We start from the raw sequence: 14,574 nt of genomic DNA on the forward strand, positions 1-14,574 counted from the left end.
ATTAATGACATAAAACAATAGAATATGAAACTGACAATACATTGTACGTAGTGAGTAGAATGGGTTCCGTTTTCCCAACGTTCTCGCAATACCGACCCATTGTCTCCCCCTTGTGGCCATAATCTCCTAATGCAACCTATTGTAGAACAGAAAAGCGGAGAGGAGCCGTCAAACAGAAACAGAAGGAGGAGAATGAAGAAAGAGGGAGAGCGAGTTATATGACAGTTTGGCTCTCACACTGTTGTCACAACATGACCTGCCCCAGCTGCAGTCAGGTGAAGAGGCTGCCAGACCTTGTGGATGCACCCACCCCCATATACTGGGGTCTACGATGGTGGGGGAACGGCCAGAGGCTTGGGCTTGAGGATTGTAGATTTCACTTCTTGCTGGACTGGAAGGCTCACCAAAGTGGCACATTTTGGAAAAAAAAGTGCAGGTGATACTGCAACACAGGCATTAAGCTGTATAGCACAGAGAATTTCTGTGTGATTCCTGGGAAAAGGCTACACTGTAGCAATGTGTATCCTCAGGGGTAAATGTACCTTTTAAGGAACAGAATGGGACTATGAGGAACATTTTTGTACCATTTATGGTATATTCATACTGTTTGTACCTTGGGGATGTTCCTCAGAGACCAGTTCTGTATCTTAAATTAGACTAAAACGTAAATGGTAAAATTTGCCTACAGTATAGGGCACAGTTGGCAGACCCTTATGGGTACAGCCCCAATGACAAGCAAAAGTACAAACTGGTACTCTTTTTTCTGACAGTGTACAATTATTAATCGCTACCCCGCAAACCACAAAGGTTTGGACCTGGCCAGTACTTGGATGGGACACAAACTAGGAAAGCTGGGCTGCTGCTGCAAGAGGTGCTAGTCTGGCCAACAGGTTAGTCTATCCTGTGGTCTGTGTGGATCCCAATGCACCAGTGCAGTGACGGGGACACTGTGGCCGACAGGTTAGTCTATCCTGTGGTCTGTGTGGGTCCCAATGCACCAGTGCAGTGACGGGGACACTGTGGCCGACAGGTTAGTCTATCCTGTGGTCTGTGTGGGTCCCAATGCACCAGTGCAGTGACGGGGACACTGTGGCCGACAGGTTAGTCTATCCTGTGGTCTGTGTGGGTCCCAATGCACCAGTGCAGTGACGTGGACACTGTGGCCGACAGGTTAGTCTATCCTGTGGTCTGTGTGGATCCCAATGCACCAGTGCAGTGACGGGGACACTGTGGCCGACAGGTTAGTCTATCCTGTGGTCTGTGTGGATCCCAATGCACCAGTGCAGTGACGGGGACACTGTGGCCGACAGGTTAGTCTATCCTGTGGTCTGTGTGGATCCCAATGCACCAGTGCAGTGACGGGGACACTGTGGCCGACAGGTTAGTCTATCCTGTGGTCTGTGTGGGTCCCAATGCACCAGTGCAGTGACGGGGACACTGTGGCCGACAGGTTAGTCTATCCTGTGGTCTGTGTGGGTCCCAATGCACCAGTGCAGTGACGTGGACACTGTGGCCGACAGGTTAGTCTATCCTGTGGTCTGTGTGGATCCCAATGCACCAGTGCAGTGACGGGGACACTGTGGCCGACAGGTTAGTCTATCCTGTGGTCTGTGTGGGTCCCAGTGCCCCAGTAGTGTGACAGAGTCCCAACTCTCTGAGGTCATAAAAGATCCCTGGCTAAAATTGCCCACTGTGGCCCTATCAATCTGGCCTCCTAATCATTCTCTATACCTAATTGATGAATTCCCTTCTGCCCCTTCACTACCTTTGCTATTGTGTGGTAAGCGTACTGGTGCAGAATGGCTGCCATCACATCATCCAGGTGGGGGCTACACAGGGGTGGTGGTTGAAGTGGCTCCCCGTTGCATCTATAAAGTGATTTGCAAGTCTTGAAAAGCACTAAGTAAATGTAACATTCATTCCGAATGCCGGACGTCCCTCTTTCTCCACCTAGGCCCAGCCGTGGGTCTGATTGACCAATCAGTGTAGCCATCCTGGTGGGTCGGTTTTCATTCTCCCTTCTGGAATCCTACTGGCCAGAAAGCAAAGTGTAGATGCAGGTAACAGAAAGTCATGGCAACAGGCAGCTGGAAGAAGGAGCCTCAGAGGAGCAGCTGAACCTCATCAGGTTTGTTTCCTTGACATCGACAATAATGAGCTTTAGAAGAAGTTAAAGAATCAGTGAAAGTGTCTCCTGAGGGCACGGCCAGTTGGAAATGTGGGGAAAAGGTCATCTCTTGCTAACAAAACACTGGGAAAATAAGGGCAGTGTGTGTGTGTGTGTGTGTGTGTGTAAACACTGGCATATGCAGAAAAACGAAAACACACCCAGCCAACATTTTTTTTAAACATAAAATTATGCACCCATTCCATTGTTCCGTTGTTGAAGATGTAACAGAGCAGCATATCAAATTCTACCGTCAGCTGGAATCATATCTTTTAATTAGATATTACACACATCCTTCTGTAATTAATATGTTTACTGTACAAATATTCCATCCATCCATGTTCCAGCCACTTATGTTAGTCGTGCCTGGGGTGGAATACGCCCTGCACAAGATGAGCACAGGTCTAGCTTTTTTGATAATATTTGTCTCTACTTAGCATGAATGTTCAATCACCCTGCATTTAGAGTTTAAAAAAATAATAATTTGGTCGGCATCCCCAGGTCTGGGATTTCGGGAAGGAAATGTTGGAGTGTTATTTGATTAATATGTCCAGGATGGGCCATTAAAAAACTTTAAAATATTCCATGAGAAGCTTTTTGTGATGTCCTTATGTGCACTGCAAAAAAAGGAAGATGAAGTTTAACCAATTATGTTGTATGGAAAAACATAATATGATGTCCAGGGGCAATGGAAACATTTCCGAAAGAAACAAATGGGTGAAATTATTTGCATTTGCTAAGAACAGACTGTTCTTTGTGTACAACCAATCAGATTTCATATTCTTCTTCTGCAAATAGTCAAATAATTAAATCAAACTAGAAAAGATGCTGTTGGAATGATAGCAATGTATCCGCAGACATGCCTGCTACCCCCCCCCCCCCCCCATCCTCATCCAATTCCGTCCCCTCCCACACCCCCCAAACACTACAATTTTGGGAATTACTGGATGGATGCGCTGGAAATGTGATCATCAAGCACCAATGAATGTGTCTTTACCCGAATGTCTGAGTTCCAATAAGCTAACGCCTATTCACGTACCGAGCCTAACCAGCAGGAACAATGAGAAGACCAACATAGAGGAGACTCAACACCTGGCTGCATGGTGCGCTACAACAATGCCTTCAACGCCAGAAGACTAAGGAGTGCATTGTGGACTTCAGGGAGCTTGGGGGCTGCAGACACAGCCCCATTCAGATTAATGGAACTAAGATGTAGCGTGTCTCCAGCTCCTCTCAACTCCTCCATCCTGCTACAATTCATGTGGTGAGTTGCACTGTTTCTGACCTGGAGTGGGTGGTGAAAACTGCCCCGCCCATCATCAATGCCCAGCTCACCGCCATCAAAGACCTCTGGCATAGGTGATTCTTGAAAAGGGCACAAGACATTATTGGATACTCCCCCTGACCCCCCCCGAGCCACAGACTGTTTACCCTGCTCCCATCTGGTAGGAGGTACAGAAGCCTCCGATCGCACACCAGCAGGCTGAGGAACAGCTTCCTTCCCACAGCTGTGCCTGCTGAACTCTCAGCACCACCACTAATCATCACTCAGTCCCACCCATAACTATGATCTGCACCCCCCACCACTTCATAATTATATAAACACATTGTGAGTGTGTGTGTGTGTGTGTGTGTGTATACAGTACTGTGCAAAAAGTCTTAGGCAGTCAAAAAAAATGTTTAAGGGTGTTTATTTGGGTAGTAAGTATATAATTACTCAAAGGAATTTAACATTAGAACATATTCAAATTAACCGTAACACAGTTTAAAAAAATTAAGAAATTCTATTGTTCTCCAGAAAGATACTGATGTTTTCTTGGACGGTTAGATGAACACAATTTTGGTTCCCAAACCTCTCCTAAGAGGCACCTCAGCCATTCCATATATCTGTTACATTTCTCCACCAGCTTGAATAAACTGAATTTGTTCACTGACCTGTAGAAAGTTCCTGAAAAATATCCAACCTTCCAGATTCACAAGATGGATCCAGCAGCCTCCCCTTCCATCCTCTGCTGCCACCTAGTGCTGCTGCTTTGAAGTGGTGTAAAGAGTAAATAGAGTGATAAAATTAAATAGAATTATCCTGTTCATAAGGTCATGCATTTCCTCCAATCATACTTTGATTAATCATGCTTTTCTGTTACTACACGGCATTGCTTCTGTTCTGGTGCGATTTGCCTCAAGATCTGAACAGGTCCAAAGACCCACACAATGTGTTAGCACAGTTTGGAAAAGATCCAACAAATATTTTTGATACTGACAAGATCATGTGTCTGAGGCTGCCCTTCTCCTTGCTGTCACTATACAGTGCTGCTACAATTTTGGTACAATGTGTATCAAATTTGACCAGGTCCAGATATTCACCCTTACACAGTGTCTGCAAAGGTTGAAAAGAATCTGTCAAATACTTTTTGAGTTATCGCTGTAAAAAATAAAAGTCTTTGACACTGTCCTTCCTTTTAATATCACTATGCTGTACTGCTTTACTGCAATTTGCTTCAAAATTTGATCATTTGCAGATCTTCACCTATGCAGTGTGCCTACAATGTTTGAAAAAGCTCCTGCTTAATTTTGGGAGCAGTTTGTCTCAAAATAAAATCAGGTGTAAATCTTCATCTATATAATGTTTTTCTGAAGTAGCAATAAGATCCATTACATATTGTGTGACGTATCACATTCACAAGGTCACATGTCATCTGCAGTCAGTCTTCCCTTTTCTGCCACTAAGCAGCCGTGTTTCAATTTTGGAGCAATTGGTCTCAATATATGATCAGATCCAAATCTTCACCCAGGCAATGTGTCTGCAAAGTTTGAAAAAGATCCATAAAGTACTCCTTGAGTTATCATGCTAACATCAAGTGGCAGTGACACATGTATGATTCAACAAAATAAATATAATAGAGTGTTTTAGTAGGCAGTAGATGATTTCCAGTGTATTGCAGTCCCACCCATTATGATCTGAAGCCTTGTGCCTCAATAAAGGCAAGCATTCATTCAAAGTGCTGCTTTTAAATTCACCTCCAGTCTGACTCGGGAGTTTAGACCGCTGCAGAGCTCCTTGGACATTATCGGTATCATTTCGGATGTGATTAATGTAAATCTGCATACATTCATACAGAGGGTTATTTTCTGGGAAGGATGACCTGCTTGCTCAAGGGTTACTACTGGGGCTGCCAACACATAGGATATCCTGGCCTTAACTAGCATTAGGCATATCCTTCCTGTGAGAAAAACACGTGTAATATCAGACTGTATCCATAGAGTAATTAAGAAACATTCCACTTCAACCAGACGCAATCAAGGCTTAATGTCAGATGGAGAAATTAATTAAAATTAACGTCATAATAAGTTAATTAATAATGGCAGAAGGACGAGACGGTGGGACAGTTCCCCCCCCCCCCCCCCCCCCCATGACAGAGTGACAGGGATTTAGTTCCTGTTAACATTAGATCAGAATGTGTGTATTTATTATCAGGATCACTCAGCTCATGCGGAATTGGTTTACATTTGGCAAATCTGGATTCTGGATTTTCCTGACAATAGCGCAGCCATTTGTTTGGCAAAAACATTCTCTCCAAGGAGCCTTGCGGGAGTCCAGGAAACTCTGTCCTCCGCTGTGCAGCTCAGCCCTCATTTCAACTTTACTTACCGGCCTGATGTCCTCCTAGTCAGTCATACCTTATAAAAAGCCCGTGCCTCTCTTCCAATGACTGAGATTAAGGGGGATTTTGTTCAGGAAATTACCATCAGCACCTACCACACCTATTTACAAATGACTGTGCGCAGAGATAAGACAGCAAGCCCAACCCCAGTCCAAGAAATTCACTCCGTTCCTGTCTGTCTGATGGCCGCGATTTCACGTTTTTCACAGCATGAAGAATGTGAGCAGTAAGACAATATGAATTATGTGTAGCTGCAAAGACCCTTAATCCTTAACACTGAGACATGGCACAGAGGTCACCTGCGGTCATCATTTGCCATCATCCTACAAGCATTACAGCACTCAGCCGTCTCATTTCATTACAACAAGAAGTCTGAAGCACATTGCCAAAGTCTTCCTGAGGACATGCTAGAAACCGATGGTCAGGTCAACTGACAGTCAAGGTAAAAATTACAAAAGTTTCTAGAAAATAGTTTCTTTGATGATTTATTAACTTCAGCGAGGCATATCATAGGTGTGCATGTACACTTTAACAAAGGTGGTAAAAATACAGTGAAAAGACACTTTTGCACATTCACACAAGCACAAGCATTAGCTATCCATTATCATCATCAGTGAAAATTAAAAAGAAAAAGTTATTCTGAAGACACGACTTCAAAAGCAACATACCCCATAAAGGAGACTTACTAAAAGGCTGTCTGACTGCAAGGTATTGAGCACCTGCTTGAGTTAAGTTCTGTCCTGAGGACAGGTGTGCACTTTAGGCCTGTAGAGCACTGCACGAACTCTAGGGGTGCAGTGCAAGGGCCCACCATGCCTGAGAACCTAAGACGGGGTGACAAAGAAGACCAGACGCACAGAATAGGCAGTGTCCACAATGTAGACAATGAGGTTGATGCACGTCATGAAAGATACCACCACTAGTGAGTCCCAGTTGCAGTGCTTGCAGTTGGCGGGCCGGGGGTTGTCCTTGAAGCTATAGAGAGGCCAGATCACCACCGCTGTCATGTACATGAGGACAGCCAGGACGTTATAGTACGTCAGCACCTTGTCGAAGGGGAAGGGGAACAGTGACAGGAGGCGACAGATGGTGAAGAGGATGATGATCAGGGCGAAGATGAAGCAGAGGGAGTAGACAGCTACGCACCACTGCAGACCAGGATACTGGTTGTACTGGTTTGGCATGAGGCAGATGAAGATGATGCAGGCCACAAAGGCCTCCAGGACCTTCATGAGGCCGGGCACCGTGGACAAGAAGCCGCTGATCTCACCGGGCCGGGAGCGTGTCAGCCCGACCTCCACGGCGTACATGATGAAGCACAGACACGAAATGGCAGTGGCACCGATGGCCTTGGAGCAGTTGGAGCAGGCAAAAAATGTGGGGTAGATGACGGAGGCAGCTAACACCATCAGAGTGGCCAGCATGGCGAAGGCGGTGGTGAAGTCATCCCAGGAAATGGGTATCTTGTTGTGCAGGCTGGTGAACTCCAGGATGAGGATGAGGAGGGTTACCACAAAGCAGAAGCACCAGGTGAACATGCTCCAAGCCCAGTAAGATGAGCTGCTGTTGCCCTGCGCTGCTGCCAAGCTAAAGGAGATGCAGCACAGGACCACCTCCAGCACCCTCACGATGCCCACTGGGACCGTCAGCGACCGCACGTCCAGAGTAACCATGGTGATCTTCCTGCTTTCCCTGGGTTTGCGCTGTATGCTTATCACTGGATGATTCTGTTTCCTCTTTGATAAAGTTCCTTCTTCTCTCGGTGTGTCTTTTCCCCTCACAAAATATCTTACCTTTTCTGAGGTGGTTTTCAACTCAACTTTCTCCCCCTGTAAAAAGCAGGATTGTTCCAAAAGGAAGGCAGCAATCCAGAGTAGTGTAGAAGTGTAGATTATGTCAACCACCTTCAAATGCTAGCCTCCCTGAAAGGAGGGAACAGGTACTTGTGTGTGCCTGGCTCGCCTTCACAGCCACATCCTCTGTGTCAACGGTCAGAGTACTAAGTAGGTGTGGTCTCTATGCTTATCTCAGTATTTACACATGGAGCGCACATTTAGAGTGGTTACTGACAGCCCACACAATAGCAGCCAATCAGATTTGCTCAGAAAAGGCGACCTGGCATATAAATAAGCCACGGCGAATTCTACAACCTGGTGTCATCACAATAGCGCTGTGAGTGTAGGACTTTGATCTCAGACACAGAGCCTCACTGCTTGTGATCACAGGCCACGCACAATAACAAACAATGTGGCATGCATATCCTCAGGGTTTTTCATTAGAATATAAATACGTTTTTAAAAAAAGTGACATAGAGTTAACATAAAAAGAACATTAACATTATTCAAGACAGCTACAGCTACAATGTTACAAAAAACGCCTATATATATATATATATATGTGTGTGTGTGTGTACTGTAACTTATCAGGAAAGGGAAGTACACGTCTGACAAATAAATATGCAAATTAAATGTGGAAATCAAGTAGAGTGCATGAGTTCTGTGTGCATTTCAAAGCCTCGCTGACAGGTCTGCCCCCACCACAGGCACTGATGGTGTTACACCCCAGGGGAGCACCACTGGGTCAAAATGACAAGCCAGTGCGCAGAGGTGGGACGTCTGGGTGCAGAAAGTACAAATCCAGACCAAGAATTTGTTTCACCAACCAGCAGAGTACTCTATGACTGCGACTTCTTATACTCAGCTGGTTGCTGAGAACAAAATCTTGGTCTGGATTTGTACTTGCTACAGCTGAACTTTCCAACTCAGCCAGTAAGTGTCTCTGAGGATGGCACCCATCATGAAAGGGTATGTTCTGCATCACGGTGTTAGGAGGCTGTCAGCGCTGTTCTGCGCTCCACTGCTCTGTCCTGAACTCTGCCAGCCCATCATTGCCCCATCTGGCCACCCTTCCCTGCACAGGCCTCACGTTATGTCACTGACCACTGTGTAACGTTCCTCCACACCACATCCATCACCCAGTCCTCCCCATCAGGTCATCTCATTCCAGGCTGGGAATAATGATGCAAGAAACAGGGGATGGCGATGATGAAATGTGACACCCACACCGTCATGGCTAGACACCATTAAGAGGAGATAAAGCTCGGCATAAACAGGCGGGACGTCTCCCCACAACACCGCCTGCTCTCCCCACAACACCGCCTGCCTCCAACGTCGCTGTGGAGCCATCGGTCCGTCAGAAAATGAGATATATATCCACCTTCTCAGAAATCTGTTGGCACTGGGCTCTTCCAAAAGAACATGACACCACCTCCAAATATCAGTCTCCTTTTCACTTGGCTGAAACATCAGGCAATTGTTCTGTGGTAATGCAATCCTGCTCTGCGTAAGTTGATGAAAACTCAGGGCTGACGCAGGCAAGAGCAGCTGTTTTGCCTCAATGTATCACACTGTAACTTACTTACGTATGTGTACTTTGGAAAGTTAAATTTATACACTACTGTGCCTAAAGTCTTAGGTAGTCAAAGAAAATGCTTAAAGCTATTTAACAGTGTAGTAAGCATATATTTGCTCAGAAGAAAACATAATTTAATATTTGATCTTATGCAAATTAACAGGTTTAGGTGGGTCTTTTATAAAAGTTTTAGCCATGGTATCATAATATAATTTTGAGAAAACTGCAGCATGTTTACACAATGGATAAAATGTTCCATTAAAAAACATCCCTTTTCAAATGCTCATAAACCACTTTGCTACATTTCAGGTGTCAGAATCTGCCCCTGTCAGCTTTATCATTTTACTGTTGGCCAGCAGGTGTCGCTAGCCATCCTGTATCTCCCCAATATGCTTCATTGCTTCCAGCCCTAATGTGTCAATCACTCACACCTGCCTCTTGTTGGTTCCTCGTTTTTATTTGTGTTAATATGTGCCTGCATGTTGCCTGTTCGGCCGTTATAGTTGTTGTGGATGATAAGCGTGCTGAGTGTGTGTTTAGTACTGGCCTCTGCTGTGTGTCAGTTCCCCCCCGGTCCTGCCTAGTTGTTCCTTCCTGCCTTCTGCTTGACCCCTTGTGGTCCTTTTATTTTTATTAGTGTCTATTTTGATTTAACCAATAAACCATTTGAGTCCTGGGAGGCTGATTTGGACTGACCCTCTTCTCCCGTTGTGACATCAGGCCTCCTGGGACTTATGGACATCAGGCTGACTTCTCTCGTTTCTACTGCTAATGGCATCTAATGGTCATTTTTACTGATTAACAAGGGGCCCCATCACCTCATACGGAGAAAGGAACAAAGAACTTCTGTGAGTGGAATGGTCCTAACTTCAGCCAGCTACACAGAGAACCCTACACTCCCTGAGGGCCTTTCCCCTCTGCTCTGCCTGTTTTTGCTGGCATCTGACCTTGACTCCTATTTGACTGCACCCAGGAGAACTTGAGCTGCCCCTGCATGATCTTCACCTGCAGCAGCAGATCTTCTCAGAAGGAGAGAGGACACTAACAATCCCAGCAAGCTCACAGGCAGTCTGTTCAATAAAGACTCTTCATAATGTGTCTCTGCTATGTCATTCTCCATAATAACATATGATATTAATACATGTCTTTTTCATGCATTTCACTTGGACCATCAAAAATGAAAGACATACTTGTATTTACTTTCCCACACATTGTACATACATCCATTCAGTACAGATAGTAACACTGGGAATACTGGAAATCAAGGAAGGTTTGGCATCAGCTTTGGGAAACTTCCGGAGAAATCATGTTACCGTCAAACATTTCTTTGGTCCATGTACTGGAACATGCAGCAGTTTGCGTTCTCATGGAGGGATGATGACCATCTGGTTTGGATAAAGAATCAGATGGTGAACACAGTAACTTCCAAAATTGTCAAAGAAAGGCTTCAATTAAGAAATAGAACATTTTCATAAAACCCCCATGGAGGTTGCTGTCCAACATCCTATCTTCAATCATCTTTGCGGAGGCAGGGTCAGCTGGCCCAGCAGCTGGGAACATGACCAGCTCCGGATCTGGGCGAGGACACAAAGGGAAGAGCTGGGCTGTGGAAAGAGGCTCTCAGCAGAAGGATCGAAGTAAGAAAGAGAAAGTAGGAAAACAAAGTAAATTAATGGGACAACAAGTACAATACCAACATAGAGCAAGACTGTCATGCAAAAATCAACCTCCCCTTTAAAGTCTCATTAATGTCTCATTTAATGTTTCGGGGTAGATTGCTGGTTTCACCATGTAGATTTGGGTTACAATCAAGTACATCAGATCAAGGCAGGTACTAGAGCAGGTCCTACAGAACTTCACCAGCTTGTGATCTTAGTTATGGGAAGATGAAGGGCTGCCATTGAGTGCAGCTTATGCAGTTAATCACCACACAGTCACTGATGAAAACATAGGAAAATAGGTGACACCTGAAATGCTTATGTTAGCAAGACTCTGACACTCGCTGCTGCACCTGCATGTCTTCACAAGCTCCCCGCTCATGCTGTCAATGGCAGCTAGCTAGCTTACACAGCTACATCACTACTTCCCCGATCACAGCTAATATGTGCTGCAGCTTCTTCAGGCGCTCCATGTCTGGGCTGCAAGCAGTTGCATTTCTCAGCACTGCGACTCTGACAGCGGTGCTGAATATTACACTCCTTCAGCACTCTCGCTGACCTGTGAGCCTTCAGTCCAACACCAGTGACATCGAGTTTACAGGAACAAGCACCGGGCAAAATAAATAAGCCACGGAAATATAATGGTCAATGTGATTAAACCAGTTAATATCTGACCAGTAGTGGACCTTCTAGAACAAAACAAACTGCAAGTCAGCAGAGGGTTAAGGAATATTCTCATTTCTGTACGTACAGAAAATGTTCCTCTTGCGTGCTGGCTCCATGGCAAATCGCATAACTCATCCCTCACCAGCCTGCTTCTGGCTGCTGATTGGCTGGGATGAAGTACGACAATCTCTGCATTCCTTTGCTGATTGGCTAGGATGAGGTCTCGCAGTCTCCACATTCCTTTGCTGATTGGCTGGGATGAGGTCTCGCAGTCTGTACATTCCATTGCCGATTGGCTGAGATGAGGTCTCGCAGTCGCCATGTTCCTTTGCTGATTGGCTGGGAGGAGTTCCCGCAGTCTCTACATTCCATTACTGGTTGGCTGAGATGAGGTCTCGCAGTTGCCATGTTCCTTTGCTAATTGGCTGGGATGAGGTCTTGCAGTGTCCATGTTCCTTTGCTGATTCGTTGGGATAAGGTCTTGTGGTCTCTGTGTTCCTTTGCTGATTGGCTGGAATGAGGTCTCTACGTGCCTTTGCTGAGCTTCAGTGTGTACAGTGTAAAGATCCTCAAGTCCAGCCATTGCAGCAAACTTTTCACCTGTAATGTAACACCGTCCTGTCACCAGAGTTTCCAGTCATCTGAATGCTGTCATTACACGGTCATTATCTCAGTTGATTAAAAGCTCTGAATGCTGGGTGACATTATAAAGGACTGTGCCAAAAGGAATAAAAAGAACCTTTACGGAGCAGAGTGTGGAAAAAAGGAACAGGAATGTAATTTAGGGTGTCGTCTAATGAAGCTAGCAAACAGACCACAGGGTGAGCAAACTCAATGGCCTAACTGAGGCGTGTGATTCGCTAAAGCTGGATTCTTCTTTTCAGTGGGAGGGTTATAGATTACCTTTGGTCTAAAGCAACAGCTGAGCCTTTGCTATCTCATTCTTCTGCCTGGAAAGTTTATGTAATAACTGCTATTGTGGAATGTAAATGTTTAAGATAAGGACAGCAGGTTGTAGCTAAGCAGTTTACATTTATCAGGAAATAAAGGCACACTTCCCTGTAACCAAGGCATGATTTAAAGTATTAAGTGGCCCAGGGCAAGAGCACATACGACATCGCAACAGGAAGGCAAGGAGCTGATTGGTGGCTTAAAGTGCATATAACATTACATGAGCTTTTCAGTGACTGCTATAATAACGGATCAATATGCAATCATATTAAATATAGTAGAGTCCCATTTATTTGTCAGAAAATGTCTGTGAATGGAATGGGATTATGGAAGGTTGCCCCCCCCACCCACCCCCCAAGGCCGTGGTGCACAAAGGCCCATGTAGTTAATCCAGGCCGGCCTGTAACTGCACAGAGTAAGAAGCCCTACCTTCCCATGTAAAAGGGTTATGGTTAGAAAGACATGCTTTCCTGTCACTGTACAGAGTAAGAAGCCCTACCTTCCCATGTAAAAGGGTTATGGTTAGAAAGGCATGCCTCCCTTTCACTGCACAGAGTAAGAAGCCCTACCTTCCCATGTAAAAGGGTTATGGTTAGAAAGGCATGCCTCCCTTTCACTGCACAGAGTAAGAAGCCCTACCTTCCCATGTAAAAAGCCACCACAATATGGATTACAAGCCCATGAGAGACACAGGCTTATTGAATATTAAATGTTTCAGTATGTGTTCACACTGAGAGCTCAACCCTAACTGCATCATGATAATGTTCAAAGTGTGGAAAGTCATCTTGTGGAAAACGAAACGAAATAAAAAACAGATGCAGCTCTCTCTGAGTAGGAAGAATGGATTTCTTTGGCTCTGGGTTTGTTGATGATTTATTTCTGCAGTCTATCAATAACAGAGAAGAAATGCATGTAAGGGAAGGAAGAGAAATTATTTATGAAACTATCAGTTACATTTAAATTTAACTATACTCTGACAAAACATGCCAATGAGACTCGTTTCCCATCCTGCTAGAAAATCAGTCAATCAAATTCACTTGAGGATTGAAAAAAAGATTAAAAAATTGAAAAACTGTGACCTTCTAAGGGGAATTTCCCTTAACGTGGTCAATCTCCCTTCCAGTATACTCCATTAAAGTAGTCATGGAGAATCATCTAGCTGTTACTAGCAATCTACAATCCTGTAATCCTAGACGCCAAAAATTTCAGATGAATATAAAACAGAAAAAGATAAAAGAACCCTGATTTCTTAGTGCCCCCCAGCGGACAACAAAAGAAATGACGATTATATCAAATATCAAAATACCGACGGGTATCTTTCCGTATTAGGTGAGCTCAAAATAAAGTGAAAATGCAGCGAAATTTCGATAATAGTTACATATACACACATATCAACATATTTCTTATTAGTTATTTGGTTAAATATGACTTAAAAACTTAATTCTACCTCTCGTTACAAATATGATAGGCTTCCTACTCAATTTAATAAAGTGAAATAAACCTGAATTTATGGCAAATTTGATTATCATTTTACACAAGAAGAAAACTTTCTTTTGAGTTATTTTAATTAAAATATTTGCATGTTTAATTTTGTAATTCAACGACATTTAAGTGTTAATAAATTTTACACAGTTGGTTAGTTTCAATCTTAACCCTTTTTATTTCCAAGTTTGTTTACGTCTTCAATCTATTTGTCCTGGACAAGGTTTCTGAAGCTTCAAACAGGCATCAGAGAGGATACCAGCAAACTCCACACACGGAGAGCGGAGACAGGATTCAAACACACAACCCATTAAGATGTGAGACCACCCTGCCGCCCGTTATTATCTTAATAAACTATGTATTCATATGTTATGTGTGGCATTTGGTTAACTAATTGTTTATTGTCGTCTGCTGGCGGTCCCACGTTCCTTTGACCTCTTTTATTTCTGCCTGAAAATGTCCTGTATCAGCGTAGGGTAAAATGTAAAATCAGCTGGAAAATATACGGGCACTCGGTATTTATTCATTCGGCATTGTAACAAGCAAAGAAAGTAGTCTTGACACCGTTGGCAGCTGT

At 44.4% G+C, this 14,574-nt stretch overlaps 1 protein-coding gene across 1 annotated transcript; it reads right to left on the minus strand.

The window, feature by feature from the left end:
* Window positions 1–6,304: 6,304 nt before the first annotated feature.
* LOC125717980 (myeloid-associated differentiation marker-like) lies at window positions 6,305–7,805 on the minus strand. The gene has a single exon (XM_048991416.1). The coding sequence runs from the start codon at window positions 7,500–7,502 to the stop codon at window positions 6,654–6,656; it is 849 nt and encodes a 282-aa protein (XP_048847373.1). The 5' UTR covers window positions 7,503–7,805; the 3' UTR covers window positions 6,305–6,653.
* Window positions 7,806–14,574: the final 6,769 nt, after the last annotated feature.

This window comes from Brienomyrus brachyistius, chromosome 22 (genome assembly GCF_023856365.1).
Source record: "Brienomyrus brachyistius isolate T26 chromosome 22, BBRACH_0.4, whole genome shotgun sequence".
Classification (NCBI taxonomy): Eukaryota; Metazoa; Chordata; class Actinopteri; order Osteoglossiformes; family Mormyridae; genus Brienomyrus; species Brienomyrus brachyistius.